The sequence below is a fragment of the Mytilus edulis genome, chromosome 9 (assembly GCF_963676685.1).
Source record: "Mytilus edulis chromosome 9, xbMytEdul2.2, whole genome shotgun sequence".
Taxonomy (NCBI): Eukaryota; Metazoa; Mollusca; class Bivalvia; order Mytilida; family Mytilidae; genus Mytilus; species Mytilus edulis.
In genome coordinates, this window is record NC_092352.1 from 35925821 (window position 1) to 35947258 (window position 21438).

General features: G+C 31.4%; 2 protein-coding genes across 4 annotated transcripts; one reads left to right on the top strand and one right to left on the bottom strand.

The window, feature by feature from the left end:
* Positions 1 to 1529: 1529 nt before the first annotated feature.
* On the bottom strand, positions 1530 to 8581 carry LOC139488249 (nucleolar protein 12-like). The gene is made up of 5 exons (XM_071273733.1): positions 8423 to 8581; positions 6915 to 7020; positions 4935 to 5120; positions 2284 to 2387; positions 1530 to 1670 (listed from the first exon to the last, which is right to left on the bottom strand). The coding sequence occupies exons 1-5, from the start codon at positions 8503 to 8505 to the stop codon at positions 1532 to 1534; spliced, it is 618 nt and encodes a 205-aa protein (XP_071129834.1). The 5' UTR covers positions 8506 to 8581; the 3' UTR covers positions 1530 to 1531.
* On the top strand, positions 8537 to 18996 carry LOC139488248 (alpha-L-fucosidase-like). Of its 3 annotated transcripts, none has more exons than XM_071273731.1 (8): positions 8537 to 9190; positions 10444 to 10550; positions 11633 to 11763; positions 12307 to 12440; positions 14570 to 14667; positions 15494 to 15626; positions 16012 to 16182; positions 17877 to 18996. In XM_071273731.1, the coding sequence occupies exons 1-8, from the start codon at positions 8832 to 8834 to the stop codon at positions 18130 to 18132; spliced, it is 1389 nt and encodes a 462-aa protein (XP_071129832.1). In that variant the 5' UTR covers positions 8537 to 8831; the 3' UTR covers positions 18133 to 18996. The 3 variants fall into 3 exon arrangements, with proteins under 3 accessions (XP_071129832.1, XP_071129831.1, XP_071129833.1); XM_071273730.1 differs by having other exon boundaries at positions 8541 to 9190; positions 10444 to 10700; XM_071273732.1 differs by lacking the exon at positions 10444 to 10550 and adding an exon at positions 10594 to 10700 and having other exon boundaries at positions 8541 to 9190.
* The last annotated feature ends 2442 nt before the right edge of the window (positions 18997 to 21438 follow it).

Below are 21438 nucleotides of genomic sequence, written 5' to 3' on the forward strand. Positions count from 1 at the left end.
TTTTGGTGATGGTGATGTGTTTGTACATTTTACTTTACTAAACAGTCTTGCTGCTTACAATTATCTCTATCTATAATGAACTTGGCCCAGTAGTTTCAGTGGAAAATGTTAATAAAAATTTACAAATTTTATGAAAATTGTTAAAAATTGACTATAAAGGACAATAACTCCTTAGGGGGTCAATTGACCATTTCGGTCATGTTGACTTATTTGTAAATCTTACTTTGCTGAACATTATTGCTGTTTACAGTATATCTCTATCTATGATAGTATTCAAGATAATAACCAAAAACAGCAAAATTTCATTAAAATTACCGATTCAGGGGCAGCAACCCAACAATGAGTTGTCTGATTCATCTCAAAATGTCAGGGCAGATAGATCTTGACCTGATTAACAATTTTACCCCATGTCAGATTTGCTCTAAATGCTTTGGTTTTTGAGTTATAAGCCAAAAACTGCATTTTACCCCTATGTTCTATTTTTAGCCATGGCGGCTATCTTGGTTGGTTGGCCGGGTCACCGGACACAATTTTTAAACTAGATACCCTAATAATGATTGTGGCCAAGTTTGGTAAAAATTGGCCCAGTAGTTTCAGAGGAGAAGATTTTTGTAAAAGATAACGACGGACGACGACGACGCAGGACGCCAAGTGATGAGAAAAGTTCACTTGGCCCTTTGAGCCAGGTGAGCTAAAAAACAGTGCAGCTGATGATCCTTCATCCTGTCATTACTGTTAACTTATATTTTGCATTGTGCAAGCTCATGCATTTCTCAGATTGTTAATGATGTCTTTACACTAAATCAGTGTGATGTGTACTGATGGATATTTAAGTCTAAGTGCTCATGATTTGTTTATTGGTTATTAATGACCATGAACTAGCTTTCAGTAACTGGGAGTACTCTTATTTCGATGCTTTGTGTCGTGATTTTAGCTGCCTTTACAGTATTCGCTTTTCTCATTGTTGAATGCTGTACAGTGGTCTATGATTACTTACATTCAATTAATGTCAACACTGGTTGGTATGTGTTTCATTGGAAATCATACCATATCTCCTTATTTTTATAGGGTGTCCTTTTGCTATTAGTATTTGAGAAATGTGAGGCAATAATTACTCAATCTTTTCGTTACAACATCCTGAACATTAAATTATTCCCTGAATAATTCCTGGTCAGATTTCTCCATCTTTAGTGATTTCAAGATAATTGATAAAACCTGCATTTTATCACTTTATTCTATTTTAAGCCTGTGGCTAAGATGATTGGGAGGTGGGACCACTGGACACATTTTAAACTAGACACCCAAATTATGATTATGGCCAAGTTTTGTTCATAGTGGAATAGTAGCTTTAGAAAAGAACATTTCTGTTAAGTTTCATGAATGACAACAATGGAGGCCAAGTGACAGGAAAAGCTCACCTTTTGGGTCAGGTAAGCTAAAAGAATAAAATTGTTATCTTTGAGTTCTGACTCTTATAAGACCTTACAATGCAGAATCTATGCATTCCTGTTTAAATGAAGTAAAAACAATATCAGTGGCATCTCTTTTTAATTTTCTTGTTAGGAAAGTCAGTTCTACGTTTCATTTTGAATTTTTTGTCCTGTGCATGTGTATAGTTAACTTTATGTTTGCCAAACACTTTTCTCATATGTTGTTCCGTTGACTTTTTCCTGAAATAATAAAAAAAAATATATTTTCAATTTGTCACAGAAGTGTGTGTGTAAGTTACATAATAAAGAATCATTCAAAGCAAAAATTACCTTATAAATTCTTTTGCATTTAATCTTCAGAAATATTAGAAAATATCGAAAAGCATATTTTTCAAACTGATACACGTATTTACATCAAAGGATTTTTTCACATTTGACTGTTAAATGGACTGATTTTTTCACATTCAACTGTTAAATGGACTGATTTTTTGCAGTCAAAGTTACACTTTAATACTGACAGCAGTAACAACTGTCAAAACACAGTGTTCTGTGAAACCTTTTACAAATCATTTAAACTGATGTTCCTTACAATTAAGTGTTGCCAATTACACCTAGCTTTTGTCAAAAAAGTTGTTAATTTCACCACACTTTAATACTTTATACTAAATATAAATTGTCACTTAATCCATGAGCTAAAATGCTTTACCATTAGATCAGTTAAAGAGATGAATTCAAACAGCTATTTGGTAAACGTTTTTTTGCAATTGGTATAATGAAAGAACAAACTCTTTCAGATATGCACAGCTATCATTTAAGTAAAAAAAAATATTATAAAAATAGAAGAATATGTTACCTATATAATGCTTTAATGCCTTTTTTGTCTAACGGTTTTTTATTTCCATCCTCAGTTGTCTCCTCTGTTTCTTCTGTTTCTTCTTCAATTTCTTGTTCACTTTCCTTGAAATCACAAAATCAATACTGAATATAAATTAAAACCTGGTATGACCATTTTAGATTAAGTTTCAGTATAGGGATTATTTTATTGATTTCTGTCAAATTTTGCATACAGCTGCAGCATGCATTAAAACTTGAATTGAAAAAAAAACAAAGTATCTATCTCTTTATATTATTAATTTATCATTTGAAAAATAACTGAATAAATATTTTCAAAATACGTTTTTAAACATTTGGAAAAAAACACTTACAATTGACCAAAACAAATCTTAAATTTGTTTTCTTAAAAAATGTCAGTCATTTAAGGACCATAATTAAAATAAGGATAGATACTTAGATAAAAAAAATCAAAGCACCAAAGGGTGCTATAGGCAGTTAATCAAAAACCCAAAGGCAAACTTGGCCACGTTCAGATGAATAGTGTAAAGAATTAGTCAAAATATTTGTCTCCGGCATTGTTCTCAGCTATTTCTAAAGTATCAAATAATGCTTGTACAGTAATGTTTATGTTATGCAATCCTACCACTTTCAAAAGTTATTTCCAATTTATATTTATAAACATTCAATATTTATTTTACATAATTGTTTTGTACATTTTTTAAAATTTTATTGATTTCTTGTGTATACTTCTGATTTTAGTATGATGTCCATGTTATTGTAAATTTATGCTCTTTTGTTCCGACGTTGGAAAGTTCCTGGCAGAAAGAACTAATTAGCCGAAAAGTTCTCCAGAACTTATTAACTACATTGTAGTTACTTTGTTCTTCCTCTGGTTTAAAAGTTCCACCTGAACAAGTGACTAGTTGAAATAGTTTACATTTTTGTTATCATGGTTATTGTGTTAAGGGGCCAGCAAAAGCAATCCTTAGGGTGTAGGAGTTTCTCCCTGCATTAAAGATCCATTGGTAACCTTCGACTGTTGTCTGCTCTAAGATCTGGTTATTGTCTCTATGACACATTCCCCATTTTCACTCTCAATTTTTTTTACGTCTCAAATTATAACTGAATTAAAATATGTTGATTACAGTTTAACTGTCTTCCATTACTAATATCATAATAAAAAAACATTTATTTAAACTTTCAATAACTGTAATAGTAAGCAGGCGCGGATCCAGAGGGGGGGGGTTCCGGGGTTGGAACCCCCCTTTTTTTGGACAATCAATGCATTTGAATGGGGACATGTAATTGGAACCCCCCCCCCCCCCCCCCCCCCCCCTTTGTCCTGGGTTAGGACCCCCCCTTTTTTTAAATGGCTGGATCCGCCCCGGGTATTATAGAATTAAGAAAAACTTGTTTGTAACTTCAACTGTTCTCGAGTCTCGTTAGTCGACTTGTTACCTTTTTTATCGTATCATGTGGTTTCTTTTCATGGGGAAATCGTTTACCAGCATAAAGTTGCGAAGGAACGGCATAGAATTGATTCAATTTAAATTATAAAAAGAAACATATAAAAGTCGTATTTTTCTGTACCGGAAATCGAAAAGTCCTTGTAAATCAAAAACAATTACGGTGTGATACGCATCACAGATTCGGACTTAATATTTTACAAAATATGCGACTTTGAAGTTATATAATGCCGTCCTGTAGAAAACAGTTGTTAAAGTTTACATCACAATATTTATTGAACCGCATCGAGCTCAATCAAAGCACGTGTAGCATTATGTTACATTGTACACAAAAGCGAAACAATCTTAAAATGACCTTGACATCGACCAATCAGAAAACTACAATAACAACAACTTAATTTGACAAGCATGAAGGTGATTTGCTAGAAATTGGAATAATATTAACAAGAAAACAAATGAGCATACATTAAAGATTACTGAATAAAGATGATTTAAATAATCTCAATCAGACAAAAAAACAAATAAAATGATTAATAATAAAGTACCTATGTATCATCAGAATTCTCCCAATTTAAAAGGTACGTAAATTTCATCTTCTATGTAATTTGAAATTGCCGCCAACTTATATCAGCTTATTAATAGACTACTGTCGATGACAAACAATATTCCTACAACTTTTGCCATCTGGGAAATGTAAACGACTCATCTTTATAGATTTTCAGCGATCAAATATTTCATACAATTGTTCTTTGACATCTTAGCCCACAGCACAGGGGGTAATAAACTATAGAAGAATTTCTATCGAGCACTACTTCCTATGTGCAACTTCAAAACTTTTGGGAAAATCGACGACCATTTAACGTTTTTATGGTAATATTTTTTATATTCCAAAATAAAAAGTATGAAAAAAGTGCCCAATTAGTTATAAATAACATGATAGCCAGCCAGATAATAAAAGTGGCACATATTTCAGCATTTATTGGGTAGAACATAAATCTAGGGTGCTCGCATAAAGCAGCTTAACTGCTTAAAAACATGACAATCTTCTTGCTAATTTTTTTTGCTCAATTGGTCAAAAATTGTAAATTAGGGGAAGAAATCTTACAAGAAGAGAGACAGACCATAAAAAGCCAGAGGAATATTCATCAGCTGGTTGGCAAATTTAGTTATGTTCACCTAACATCTATACAACCAATGCCCCTACCTTGTTTTGACCAAGTCTAAGGCCATTGTGACCAGCAAAGTCTATATCAGATATGTCAGTGATCGTTACTGTATGTTCTGGTAGATCTATAACTTCTGGTTTTACAAATTCTTTGAAATCCATTTCTGGATTCTGTTTTTTTCTTTTTCCTGTGTATTCCATACTTTTTTTTAACAGTTCCCTTCTCTGCAAGAAAAATGTTTTGAGTTATTCAATAAAAAATGATGAAAAATTAACTAATTAAAATAATAACTAGAGGCTCTAAAGAGCCTGTGTCGCTCACCTTGGTCTATGTGCATATTAAACAAAGGACACAAATGGATTCATGACAAAATTGTATTTTGGTGATGGTGATGTGTTTGAAGTTCTTACTCTACTGAACGATTTTGCTTCTTACAATTATATCTATAATGAACTTTGCCCATTAGTAACAGAGAACTATATTTGGTAAAAATTTACATAAATTTACCAAATTAATGAAAATTGTTAAAAATTGACTATAAAGGGCAATAACTCCTTAAGGGGTCAATTGACCATTTAGGTCATGTTGACTTATTTGTAGATCTTACTTTGCTGAACATTATTGCTGTTTACAGTTTATCGCTATCTATAATAGTATTCAAGATAACCAAAAACGGCAAAATTTCTTTAAAAATTACCAATTGGAGGGCAGCAACCCAACAACCAGTTGTCCAATTCATCGGGCAGATAGATATTGACTTGATTAACAATTTAACTTCTTGTCAGATTTGCTCTAGATGCTTTGGTTTCATAGTTATAAGCCAAAAACTGCATTTTACCCCTATGTTCTATTTTTAGCCGTGGCGGCCATCTTGGTTGAATGGCCAGGTCATCGGACACATTTTTCAAACTAGATACCCCAAAGATGATTGTGGCCTAGTAGTTTCAGTGGAGATTTTGTAAAAGATTACTTAGATTTATGAAAAATGGTTAAAGATTGACTATAAAGGGCAATAACTCCTAAAGGGGTCAACTGACCATTTTGGTCATGTTGACTTATTTGTAGATCTTACTTTGCTGAACATTATTGCTGTTTACAATTTATCTCTATCATGGTGAACTCACATACCAAAAATCAGCCCAATATCTGAAGGCGTTTAGAAAAAAAACTCTGTATAATGGTTTGTTGCGGAATGACAGAATTACGGAAATAAGGAATTTAGGACAAGGGTAAAACTATATGGCACCGACAACTTTGTTGCGGGGCCATAAAAAATCATGTAAGAAGTGTTGAATAACTAGTATTCAATTTACATGCTCATGATTAAGTTATAAATTATCATGTTGTAAATTTATAAATGTACAGGCCATGGACATAAGTATGGGTCACCTACAACTTCTTTCCATGGTGTATAAATAGAAAATATTTATCATCATATGCAGAAATATATTTATTTGAGGCACTTTATTTAAGGGATACAAACATATGACTATATTACATTTGTACTCCATTTATGGTTATTACATTTTTTTTAATAGTATAATACATGTTAATCGTATGTGTAATACAATCAACGACGATTGTCCTGAATAAGCCATCCATGATGATATTGATATCAGTTATAGCTTTAAAAAAAACTTTAAAACCATAAACTGTATGTCATTATGTCATCTTTATAACTTTCAGTCTTTTCTTTAAGCACATGCATAAACTCCAGCAAAAGTCAAATGACCAGATTACATTATATTGATTATTGACTTCTACTTTTAGTAACAGGACTGAGGTGGTTGTTTTGACTGATAAATAAATGTAACCATCAGACATTTTCATTTCTATAGATTCCCTTCCATGCCTTCAGGAGTAGTTAAATCCCAATAAGCACAGATGTTTATAGAAGATATATGAAAATTTTATGAAAAAATGTGATCCTTTAGTGTAAATATCAAATTGGTATTTTTTTTTGTGTATATCTCAGATACACACTTTTGTTATAAAAAGTTTTTGTCATAAATATTTACTCTCTGCTTTGATTCTTTCTTATCTATCTTCATTTGACTTTTCCGTTCATCCTGAGCCTTCTTTCTTCTTTCATTTTTTCTTTTCCTAAATCCTGTCAGAAATTCTCTGAAAAGATAAGAAATTCTAAGATAAAATGTGCAAAGCTTTCTCTTTGACAATGAGACTACAATATAGATAGTGTATATTCATCAATAATAATACTATAGTCTAACTTTTTTAGCACAATGATAATTGCAGAACTTTCAGATCCAAAATATTTTTCTTGATTTACAATCAGGTACATTTGTACATGAAGTCTTTGACCAAAAAGTTTGTTTCGATGGTGAATGATGTACACTGTATGCAACCAGACTGACCAATATATTATAAATTCAATGTAATCAAAAATGGACCTAAAAATAGGTACATGTACATGTAAGATCAACATTGTCTTTTTAGAGCTGTAAGCTTATTAAACATTAAAATAACTGTGCAATCTGTCACTAATTACAGGAATTTCCCCATGGAAGCTCTCCCAAATGGAAATTTTGTAAGAGCAATTGTCATGATTGTGTCCACAATTTAAAACAAATCTATCAATTTTAACATGGGTATAGGAATGAAAAAGAAAAATACAAACAAACAACATTAAAATAAATTTTAAGGTCCATTTAAAGATTGTGTAGGACTATGAGAGCCATTTTGCACATAACACCCCATGAGCATTTTGAAATGTTGGCAGGTATGGATATGCATCCTCTAGAGTTAAATATAAATGTGATCATAACTCATTGGGAATATGAGGAGGTTTTTTGAAACCAAGTTTCCGGTATTTAAATATTTAATAAACTACATGTAGGTATGATTTGATTATTTACAGCTTGTAATTTTGTAAAAACACCGGTCTATTGTTGATTTGTAAGTTTCTGAAAAATAGAATATGATTTTAACAAACTAGGAAGCATTCACAGAAAAAACCATGAACACCCTTTTCTTGTCTGTTACAAACAGTAGAAAAATAGCAGTGAAATATGCCTAGTAATCTCTATTTGTCTGCCATTACTGGACATCATACAGGTTCCTGTAAAATGTTGACATCATAATACAAAATAACTGACGCCCCTATGGAAAAGAGATTGTTGTATGACTTATATAGTTCAAGTGGGACAGATTCTCGGGTCAGCTGGTTATAGCAATAAGGTGTAATGGCCGCCCTTGTGTATTTTTTTGTAGAATCTGTTTAGATGACAATGTCACAGAATAGCTAAATAATGTAAATTAACAACCTAGTGTCATAACAGTTACACAAGAGTGCAGGACAAGTTATTTTAGTAAAAGTAATGATATGAATATATAGTTTCATTTATATTTATTTTTACAGACATGTGCGACTGTGTGAGGTTTGTGACTTGTGTCTGAACTTGTGATAAAGTTGTGTTCTCATTCCCATTCTTTTTTATAGTTTTATTATTTTGTGGACTTTAACCTTCATAATCTATGCAAATAACACTTCTAAATGAGTAATTACTCTCTGGCTTTAACATCAAATACAAGAATTGTCTTTGTTTTTCTATTCTTTGGCTGTCTTTTCTTATTTTTCTCAAAACCCATGTTGTATATTTTCAAGCTTTACCTCGAATTTGATCATCTGAAAGACGCTTGAAGGTAATAATCACCGAAACTTTTCGGATAGAACTTGCGTTCCGGATTTTGTCAATTTTACGAAGCCCAGTATTTTTTGTTTGAGCAAACATTTTATTGGGACCAGAACAACCTGATTCCGACTGGAACTGCATTGTACCACACTTGTTCCTGCTTTACTGTTTGACTGTTCAGATACTGATGAAGTGCTCATGATTTGCATATCACATGATAACTGATCATCCATGAAACAAAAATATCAACTTCATGAACTTAGAGTTTAGTCTTTACTCAACATGGAAAAGACAATAACATTATCTGTGGTTCTTACTTTTTTCGTTGTAAACAATATCTTAAATGTTTCTTGTTTCAAGTACGAGCCAAATTGGGAATCTCTGGATTCAAGACCTCTTCCATCATGGTATGATGAAGCCAAGATAGGAATATTCATCACATGGGGAGTATTTTCGGTTCCATCATTTGGAACAGAATGGTTTTGGTGGACCTGGAAGGAAGCGAAGAATCCTGCTTTAGTGGACTTTATGAAGAAAAATTATAGACCTGATTTCACATACCCTGATTTTGCACCCCAATTTACAGCAGAATTTTTTAATGCCAACGAATGGGCAGAAATACTGAAGTCTTCAGGGGCAAAGTAAGCACAAAAGAAATATACCATACATTTGATAATAAAGGTCAATATATGAAGGTAGAGATGCCTTTTACCATTAGGCGTCAAACAATGAATTTCTGCTACTGTTAGCTTCAAATCGGTTAAAATTTTACTGTGAGTCGTCAACATATTCTTACATGATTTGTCTCAAATAACTATTGGTACCTTTATTTTTGGAAAAGAATGAACATGATTTGTCAAAATTAGTCATTATTTATTGTAAATTTTATTGTCATGCACCAAAATTTACCGTTAACGTCGTTTGGCAATTTTTTTATAACTTTTTGAAGTTAATTGGTAGCTCCCTTAAGTTTATCATTATCATTATTGACCCGCTGTACTGATAAGCTATTAATATTTATATTTTTAAAGTGCTTATTACATGTATATAATTATAAAAAAGTTAAAGAAAACTGATTTGCACACACAGACAGTACTCACAATGAAATGGAGTCAGTTGCTGTACAAAGAGAGATAACTCTAATTTGATCTTTAATATCTTTACATGTGGAGTCAGTTGCTGTACAAAGAGAGATAACTCTAATTTGATCTTTAATATCTTTATACAATGTATGCGAGAAACAAAATTTTCAGCAATTAAATGTATTTTTAAAAACTGAATGCTTTATATTTTTGGTTAAGAAGTGTTGACTAACATGATACAAAATTTAATTTGGTCAATGCCTTTAGACCCCAATAAAAGTACGGAAAGAAAATATCTTTTTATGAAAAGGTGGCCAGTGTTCAGATAATTCACTGATGATTTAAAGTCCTCTTCAAAACTATTCATTAAAATTTCATTTAAATTGTATATTTTTTTATTTTTTTTAAACTAAGCTTCCTATCAATTATTATCATTTGATAGGCTAAAATATGTTGTGCCTAAATTCATAAAATTATTATCTGGTTTGTTGTCAAGTCAAATATTCAACATCCAAATAAAACATCTTGGTCATTGAATATATTTATGTATTTTTTGCTGGATTTACAACATAGTTTTGATTGTAAAAATGTTTTTGTTGAAGACTGTTTGATGTCCTTGATTAGTTATCTCTGGGTTATATTTTGTCTCATTGATGTATACCCCATATTTTATTTTATTCTCATACATAATAGAAAGGAAAGACTATGTGGTATCAAGCATTGACACAACATTAGTACAAAATGTACATGCACAATCTTTTTTGTTACATCTCCATATGATGGTCATAATAATGTTCTTTTCTGTTCTCTAGATATGTAGTGTTAGTTAGCAAGCATTGTGAAGGTTTTCCCCTTTGGCCATCAAACTATTCATGGAATTGGAACTCTATGGATGTTGGGCCTAAGAGAGATATTGTAGGTATGTATGTAATTTACATGAGGTTCTTTATAACATTTTGTAGATATGTTGTGTTAGTGAGTAAACATCATGAAGGGTTTCCCCTTTGGCCATCTAATTATTCGTGGAACTGGAATGCAATGGAAGTTGGCCCCAATAGAGACATTGTGGGTAGGTAGGCATGCAAGAAATTATGTCAAAGTTTGCCATGTTACACATAATAAATTGCGTAATTTCAAATTAACCATTTTGTCTATTTTGTCTTAACATAATCTAAATTATCTGTTGTGTTTGTGCATGTCTTTCTTGTGGATTTTTCTAAGTTTCTTTAATAAAGCTTAAAATTGAAACTATATATACCCTAACTATTTACATTTGTATTATGTGTTCTTTGTATATTTATTATTTTTTAGTACTTCTTAAAACATTCAACATAGTTTTATATCTAAGTATAGAAGTTCTATACTTATAGATTATCGTTGATCATCTCAAACGAGATTGATTTTCTCGCTTGAGTAGAGTAGCATGATATGAAAAATTATCACAAAAAAAGATCAAAGGAAAAATGCACAAAATAACGATCATTAGATATAAAACTATGTTGAATGTTTCAATTGTTTCTGGAACATAAGCTCTTGCATCATTGGTATATTGGCTCCTAATTCTTTTTATTATACACTGTATAAAAAAAAAGTATCATTTTAAGTTTCTCTATTGTTTCACTTGCCTCTAACTTGTGCGCTCTTTTTCAAATAAATGTTATCTTTTTGTAAAAAACAGGTTTTTTTTATATAACACTTTGATTTGATAAAAAGGGGAATGGCCATGCTACAAAGTCAATGTGTTTGGAAACTGGTGAATAAAGCTCTTTTCATTAAAATTATGAACATATATGGGCAAGAAAATATACACCTACCCATATTTGCCATTCATTGTCATTTGACAAGTTTCATTTAAGATATGAAGATCTGTTATATCTTATTTTTACTGAAAGTGCATTAATTAATTTCACATTTTTGTCTGTTTTTCAAAAATCGCAATAAAACATGTAAATGAATGCAATCATTTCTGAATTTACAATATATTTGTTTTCATATTATAAGGAGAACTTGCTAAAGCAGTAAGATCAAAGACTGACATACATTTTGGAATGTACCATTCTTTACTTGAATGGTTCAATCCTCTATACATTCAGGATAGAGAGAATGGATTCAAGACTCAGGACTTTGTCAGAGTGAGTAGGAATATTGTAAACATGAATATTTTATACGACCACAAACAAATTTTGAGGTCATATATTGCTACCATGTCGTCGGCATTGTCGTCGGCATTGTCGTCAGCGTCTGAAGACATTTAGTTTCAGGACAACAACTCTAGTTTAAGTGTATGGATCTCTATGAAATTAAAGAAAAAGGTTCAGTATCCCTAAAGGATGGTTGGAATTGTTTTTGGGGATGATTGTTAAAGAATTAGGGGTAAAAAAGGGGCCCAAATCAACCTTTTTCTAGTTTCAGTACAATAACTTGTTATAAAGTATTTTTATTGCTCTGAAATTGTGCTCAGCGAAGCTGTTTATTATACTTTGTGATACATTTTTGTAATAACATAACATGTACAGCTATAACTGCAACTTAATTTCATGGGTGTATTATATAAAGAAAGTAATTATAAGAATTGAAGCTTCTGTTTTTATAATTTTGTTTGGTTGTAAAATTGTATCAGGCAATGTTTAAATTGGTCTGATCTTTGATTAAACTTGTTAACATAATTTTGACAGACAAAAACAATGCCTGAGCTATATGAATTGGTAAATAGATATGAACCAGACATTATATGGTCAGATGGAGACTGGACAACCACTGATGTGTATTGGAATGCTACAAACTTCCTTGCTTGGCTATATAATGAGAGGTATGATTATGAAGTAGTTGTTTAAAATATTCTTATACCAATAGTTTAGGAATTGGGGGCCAAAAAGGGGCTCAAAATAAGCATTTTTGTAGTTTTCAAACAATAACTTGTGTTTAAGTGTATGAATCTCTCTGAAATTATACTACAAGTTTCCATACCATGAAGGGATGATAAGTTATGACTTCGGGAGTTATGGCTCAAAATGTTTTTGGAATTAGGGTCAAAAAAGGGGGAAAAACTAGGTTTTCCGGACAATAACTATAGATTTAGTAAATGGATGACAAAAATAAGCAAAGACCCATCGAAACAACATCTGAGAAACAAATTTAATAACACTTTTAGATATTCGGATGATATTTTGGCTCTCAATAATGACGACTTTAGTATGTATATTAAAGAAATTTATCCTGTTGAACTTACTTTAAATAAAGCTAATACTAACAATGACCACTGCCCTTTCCTCTATCTTGATATCTATATCACTAATGGAAAGCTGAATACTAAAATTTATGATAAAAGAGATGATTTTTCATTTCCTTTCGTTAATTATCCATTTTTAGATGGTGACGTTCCCTTGTCACCATCTTACAGTGTTTATATATCTCAACTTGTACGATTCGCTCGTGTATGTAGCAATGTTTTAGATTTTAACGAGAGAAATTTATGTATTACTGAAAAATTATTACACCAGGGTTTTCGATATCACAAACTAGTCAAAACATTTACTAAATTTTATCATCGGTATAAGGACATCATTCGTAAATATAGCTCAACATGCAGACTTCTTATACGTTCAGGTATTTCACATCCAATTTTTTATGGAAATATTCTTTATAAAGCACAAAGGTGTCAGTATTCACCTCAAAAAGTAACAAAACCTTTGAATAGACTTATTAAGAAGGGATATAGTTACGATACTGTTGTCAGGTCATTAAAGATTGCATACTTTGGCGTTAATATTGATTCACTTATAGGGTCTTTGCATCGGAACTAAACACATTTATTCAAAAACCAGTTGTTGGCATGACACGGGTTATGTTCTTCTCATATATGTTATGATGGTATGATACTAAACCCCTAACGGGAAGGATTGTGCCTGATGTTCATATGATGAAATCATAATCTTTCAGTCAGTTTAATTGAAGTCTGGAGCTGGCATGTCAGTTAACTGCTAGTAGTCTGTTGTTATTTATGTATTATTGTCATTTTGTTTATTTTCTTTGGTTACATCTTCTGACTTCTCTTGAACTGAATTTTAATGTGCGTATTGTTATGCGTTTACTTTTCTACATTGGCTAGAGGTATAGGGGGAGGGTTGAGATCTCATAAACATGTTTAACCCCGCCGCAATTTTGCGCCTGTCCCAAGTCAGGAGCCTCTGGCCTTTGTTAGTCTTGTATTATTTTAATTTTAGTTTCTTGTGTACAATTTGGAAGTTAGTATGGCGTTCATTATCACTGAACTAGTATATATTTGTTTAGGGGCAAGCTGAAGGACGCCTCCGGGTGCGGGAATTTCTCGCTACATTGAAGACCTGTTGGTGACCTTCTGCTGTTGTTTTTTTCTATGGTCGGGTTTTTGTCTCTTTGGCACATTCCCCATTTCCATTCTCAATTTTATTATAGATGTCTTTTGTTGGTATTCTGAATTTTCTCTGGAACGTTTAATCAAAATTATCAAACTTGAAAAAAAAAAAAAAAAACAGTTAACAGTTTGTAAAAAGATAAGGGATCATGTTAACATTTATTTTATATTCATTGAAATATACAAGCTTAAAGTATAAATCTACATGTTATGTATGATACTATCTGTGTATATAATACCATATGGTTGTATGGTAAAACAGTTTGAACAACTAAAGTGATTATTGGCATACAATGCATCCACCGAGTATCTAGTACTGAATACAAACCCCTGTAATTAAACAAACAACATCTCTGACCAACAGCAATCTATAAAAGTTCATTAGAAAAATCACATGTTCAGTGTTATTTTAAATATCAGAGCAATAAGATGTCTCTGCTGGCATTAATATGAAAAAATAATGTGTTTCTTCCTTTTACCTTGTCATCTTATTAACAAGTCAGTCAGTTCATTGATAGCTAAAGTCTATTGTTTTATTTCATTAGTCCGGTGAAAGACAAAGTTTGTGTGAATGACAGATGGGGGAGTAACATCAGATGTAAACATGGCGGTTTCCTCAACTGTAATGACAAATATAACCCAGGTTGGTATTTTAAAACTAGTGCAATCATTTTATCTGTATGACCATGAACCTATAGACTAAACCTTCATTCAGGAATTGTGACTATTCCAAGCTTAATTGGTTATATCCTATGTGTTTTCTATACATTACCTGTTATACTTTGAAAGTACAGTTTCTTATTTATTGGATTTCAATCATCCAATTATCATTCATGTAGAAAAGTCAATAAGATGATACCTAGAGGATGTTCATGTTGGAGTTAAATAACTGACAACCCCATGGCAAAAAAAGAAAAAAACAAGTTCACAGATTACACTGCGTAGAAAAGTATAGATTAAGCAACTCAAACCTCACCAAAATCTATGGCTGACCTCTGGTGAGTAAGAAGGGTAAGCAGATCCTGCTACACTAGTGGCATATCTTATTTTTCACATGGTTAGCACACATTCTGTGATAGTTGAGTACAAATTCACTGTCTTGTCTTTTGATCTTTAACACCCCTTTCAACTACATTGGCCATTTCATAGCCAGTTTTTTTATTTGTGGAGGAAGCCAGTGTAGACAGAGAACCTCTGATCTTAGACAGGAATCGGCTCTCATTTACCTAGCTATATACTTTTATTGAAAAAAAGTTTCAACTGATAGGCCAAGATATATTTTTACATTAAAAATCAACATGTTATAATTCATATACATATTACTATCAATATCTTTGAAAGTTTTCCTCATTTTGTAAATAATTGGAGAAATTCTGGTTTTGTACAATTATTAGTAATACTGTTGACGATATATTTGTAGAATAACAAACCAGAATGCTTAAAATATAACGATATATTATATTATACAGGTGTGTTGAATAAAAAAAAGTGGGAAAACTGTATGGAAATGGACCGATATTCCTGGGGCTACAGACGTAATGCCAGACTAGCTGATTACTTCAGTATGCATGAACTTTTATCAGAGGTTGCAGAAACAGTTAGGTAAATTGAACAGCAAGTTACTGATGACAAAGTTTGGTTCTAATTACAAAAATAACTAGTCTAACAGATGTAGAATGAGTTCTGAAAGAAAGTGAATGATAGTAAGACTATGTTTCTTAAAATGATATAATTTAATTGCATACCGTAATATACACTGCTTATTTAAAATCAATTATATTTTTATTCAAGGTCATTTTATTTTTTTGGTTGTCCACAATCACAATGATTATAATTCATTTTTTTGCCACAGTTATGCTTAAGCCTTATAAAAAATGAATGACTATGAACTGCTCCAATCAATAATAAAGACTTTATTGGACAGAAATTTAAATACATATGTATATACATCTACATGAATAAACATTGAAATATATTTATACTACAGCACTGGAGGGAATATACTTATCAATATTGGACCAACAAAAGATGGAATGATTATACCAATTTATCAGGAGAGACTTAAACAACTTGGTACATGGTTGGGAGTAAATGGAGAAGCTATTTATGGATCAAAACCTTGGAGTCATCAAAATGACACAATCACTAAAAATATATGGTAATATAAATTAATATATAGTGAAGAGAATGTAAGGCAAATGAGAGGGAAAATAACAATTGAAAAAAGAGAAAGAAACATAAAAATACATTTGCAATCTATTGCAGATAAGAGCATGCATTCTGTTTTGATATAATTTTAGAAATGGTCCCATAGACCTCTAAAATCTTAGTCCTCAGGAGTTTGATTAATTTGAATAAAACAAATTTGAAAAAAGTATGGTAGTTGAAATCAATGATTATTAAAAAAGCTTATTCAAAAGAGTCCAATTTTGTTGACATCTAACCTAATACTGGTTCAAAGGAGTAGGTCTGGTAAGGGCCAATTTTGGCCCCAAATTTCAGTTTCATCTAACGAGATATTTAGGACACTTTTTAAACACTTAAGTGTCTATTTTAATTGATTCGATTAGTTTATGCTAAAGATTTTAACTGATTCAGTCATTAAAAACGCTCCGATTGAAGCTTAAATATGAAAAATCTATCAAATATGCCAAAAAACGTCACTTTTCAGATGGTTTTCGTCAAAAATGAAAGTGGTCGCATCCGTGTTCATCCTCAACCTTTATATATGTTATGTATTATCATCAAATACAACTTACGTTTCAATATTATGAATGAACACGAATGCGGCCACTTTCATTTAAGACGGAAACCGTCTAAAATTTAACTAAAATGCTATAATTGTGAAGATTTCAGTAATTTAGCATGACTTTATGATGCTAGTACACGATATATGTGCATTGTATTGTCAAAAACAGCACATATTTGTGTAGCAGAAGCATTCTACTTTCCCAAAAATAGCTAAAAGATTACATTTTCACAATTTTGCAAAACTGCTTAATTGTGGGGCCAAAAAAGGGTCTTACTGAACCTACTCCTTTTGACAAAAACAAAACATAACCAGCTTGATAGTTTAAGACAGTAATCTGAAAGCCACCATCTGAGTGCAAAGATATTTACTATAAAATATGCATTATCGATTTTTTGGCTACGATAGCACAGTATGTCATGATTTATTTTGGAAGAATTAATATGGGTAATAACAAAGTGAAATACAAATATGTAAATATCACAGTAAAAATGTGATTATATTTCCTTTATGTTAGGTATACATCACAGATTGCTGTTAATGTGATTATATTTCCTTTGTTAGGTATACATCACAGATTGCTGTTAATGTGATTATATTTCCTTGATGTTAGGTATACATCACAGATTGCTGTTAATGTGATTATATTTCCTTTAATTTAGGTATACATCACAGATTGCTGTTAATGTGATTATATTTCCTTTATGTTAGGTATACATCACAGATTGCTGTTAATGTGATTATATTTCCTTTATGTTAGGTATACATCACAGATTGCTGTTAATGTGATTATATTTCCTTTATGTTAGGTATACATCACAGATTACTGTTAATGTGATTATATTTCCTTTATGTTAGGTATACATCACAGATTGCTGTTAATGTGATTATATTTCCTTTATGTTAGGTATACATCACAGATTGCTGTTAATGTGATTATATTTCCTTTATGTTAGGTATACATCACAGATTGCTGTTAATGTGATTATATTTCCTTTATGTTAGGTATACATCACAGATTGCTGTTAATGTGATTATATTTCCTTTATGTTAGGTATACATCACAGATTGCTGTTAATGTGATTATATTTCCTTTAATTTAGGTATACATCACAGATAGCTGGAGCTGATGTTTCAGTCTATGCCATTTTATTATTTTGGCCAACAGATAACAAAGTTATTCTTGGTGCCCCAGTGTCTTCCTCGTCAACAATCGTCAGTATGCTTGGATACGTTGGAAACTTTGACTGGAAACCAAATCCAGGAGGTGGTATAGAAGTAACCATACCTCCAATAACAATTAACAAGCTACCATGCAATGATGTCTGGGTACTCAAACTGGAAAATTTGTTCAATTAATTATACAATAATTTACTGTTTGTAAATAGTTTATTTATTTAGTAAATGTCTTATTTTTTTAATTGTTGAAAAGGAGTAAACAGACCATTTAAATAAAACTAGAAACTCATTGTATATGAATTACTTGAATGTCCTAACTAAATGATTAAGTTATATAAACATAATGCCTTTGGACGAAGGTGTTATGGTGGATTAACACACGATGGAAAAAATATCGCCCAAGACAAAGTCATTTTAGTTTGAATTGAAGCAAGAAAATTCCATTACTGTACTTCAATATATATGTATTTACTAGTAAACTTTTTATTAAGTAATGGTTAGTTTTCAAGTGAAGATGAAATGTGTTTAAATGTGCAGTCATTTTGTTATCTTCTTTTATTCCATTCCATGAAGTTTTAAAAATATATTTATACACTGTATACAAAAGATGCATATTCCATGTTAGTCTAAATAATTATGACATTTTGAGAGGCTGTTATACTTTTTTGCTTTGCACCTGACATCATAATTATAAGGACTAATTCCATTTATACAACAAATATGATCTGAAAGAAAGTTGTTCCACATTCCCAGATGATTTAGGGTATTCAATTTCTTCTATACAGCTAAGTATCTTATACATGTATTTATAACAATAATTAATTTGTAATCTCCATCTTGTCTGACCATGTCTGTGTCAAGTCAGAGTCTGTGCATAATACAGTAGAGGATATATCTCATAAGTTATTATTTGGTTTTTTTATCCTACAGAGATTATTTTGTTTTGTTTTGTTATTTTTATCAATGTTCTTTTGAATTTCATATTTTTTCTTACATGTTAACTAAATACTGTACATTATTTAATAAAAATACATTATAAATAAAGTGATTATTTTGTCTCTATATAAAAATAAAACTTGCACTAGAGATCACAATATAAAAAAGTAACAACCTTTCTCCCAAAGTTATCTGGCAAATCTGTCAAAATAATACAGAAAAATAATTGGATTAAATTAGTCCAAAATGAAAATCGTGCTATCTTCATGAGCTGCTGTAGGTGTGGATGGGCCAAATTGGTGTGCTGCTACTCAATTATGTTGGTCGAGAATGCAATACATAGGGATTACTTTCCAACGTCGGCAGCATATATTTTTGATGGTACAACAAGGAGACCTTGATGATTAATACCTGATATGCAGAAAAATTATGTTTCTGTCTCTCATATGTCTATTTTCCTTGACCTCATTTTCATGGTTCAGTGACTGCTTGTAAAAAAGTTTTAGCTTTTTTTTCATATGAAATTCTCACTCATTTTGAATAATAGGATATCCAAAATTGGTATATGCAAGGTCAACAGAACTGGAATCACTTTATCTCAATCTGAAATTCTGATTTGATAGATCAGTTATCAAGGTTAAGTTTGCAGTTATCCTAGATAATATAAGCAAGAGGTCAACTAAAGGAGTAGGGGCATTAATGAATAACAACTAACCATGAGCATTTGTATATTTTGTAAAAATTTTGTATTTCCTTTTTTCCCATTTATGGGCATTATGTTTTCTGGTCTGTGCGTCCATTCGTTTGTCCGTCTGTTCATCCGTCTGTCATACTTCAGGTTAAAGTTTTTGGTCGAGGTAGTTTTCATGTTTCCTATGATATTATCTTTTAATTTGAATGCCAAATTAGAGATTTTCCCCCATTTTCACGGTCCACTGAACATAGAAAATGATAGTGCGAATGGGGCATCCGTGTACTGGGGACACATTCTTGTTCACAGCTTTTTTAAGTATACATTTGATTGAAAAGGCATGTGTGCTCCTAAAAAGCACATTTATAGTTGGTGAGATTATGTCGTGTTACAATTAAGCTTCTCTTACATTATTTTGTTGTTTCTTACACAAGCATGATGTTTCCACGATGGAAATCTGCTGAAATTCTGTAGTATTACTCATTTCAAGAAAACTGCATATTATGACGTAATTGTGATGTCATAACATCAAGAATCTGGTGTAATTCATTTAAATTTCTTGATTTCCTTTCCAAAAAGAAATGTACAAATTTCATATAGTTCTCAAAAACTTCATTTTCATAGGCCAAAACTGTCCCTTAATGCCCCTTCTCCTTTGGTATATGTAAAGATTGATAGGTGTAAATGTCTTACTGGCATGTTTCATCTAACCTGGCCTTATTTTGGGGTAAAGATTTCTAAATCTTCCGAGGCTGATCACTACCTTTGAGATACACAAAATATAGTGCATTGATCATAACATTCTAAACATCCTATTCATGAACATTTCCAGAAAATCATCAATAAAATATATGCTTGAATATTCAAGTGACAAAATGATGACATGCTTGTCAAGAAAATTACATAACTTGTACAAGGTGCAGTAATATAATGTATGTTCTTAAAATATCAATGATGTCATTGTTAAAGTAATCTGTAAAATTGGAGTTATCTTCCTTTGTCCATAGAATCAACTACAACCAATGTTTTCACCATGAAATTTTTGATTTTACCAAGAACTTCTGAAAAATTAAACCAATAATTAGTAATTTACCCTTCAGTGCTTACAAGCACTTTCATTATGGTTTATTGGTCAGTTTGAGTAGTTCGGTCTGTTTCTTAGATACTATAAATAAAACATCAGCTGTATTCCGTTTATGGGATGATTGTAAGGTGTACATGTCTATCTGTTTTGCAAATTTAATGTGACCTTGTTCTTTTTTCATGGTTTATTGGGAAAATTTTAGGTTAAGTGTTTTGTTCTATTTCTCGGATACTGTTAGCCACTATTCGGTTTATTGTATTGTGTGAATGTCTGACTGGCAGGCATCATATGACCTTCACCTCATTTCATAGTTATTTGTCAGTGTAAAGTTTTTGTGGGTATTTCTGTTTCTCAAAGACCATAAACAAGAGATCAGCTATATTTGATGCATTGAATTATTGCATGTTGTACATTTTTTGGCAGGGTTTATCTTAGTTTGACCTCATTTTTATGGTTGATTACTCATTGTTTATGTTTTTGTAATTCGGTTTGTTTCTTCACTGCTATTAGCAATAATTAAGCTAACTCTATATATTCGGTATATGGTAAATGTAAATATCTAACTAGCAGGTATCATCAGACATTGCCATCATTTTCATGGTTTATTGGACAATGTTTATTTTTGAGGTATGGTTCTGTATATTTCACGTAATTATTGTAAGGTGTACATGTTCATCTGGCAGTTTCATTTGACCCTGACCTCTGGTTCCAAAATACTATATGCCATTATATTTAATATATAGAATGAATGTAAAGTGTGGTTCATCTGACCTTG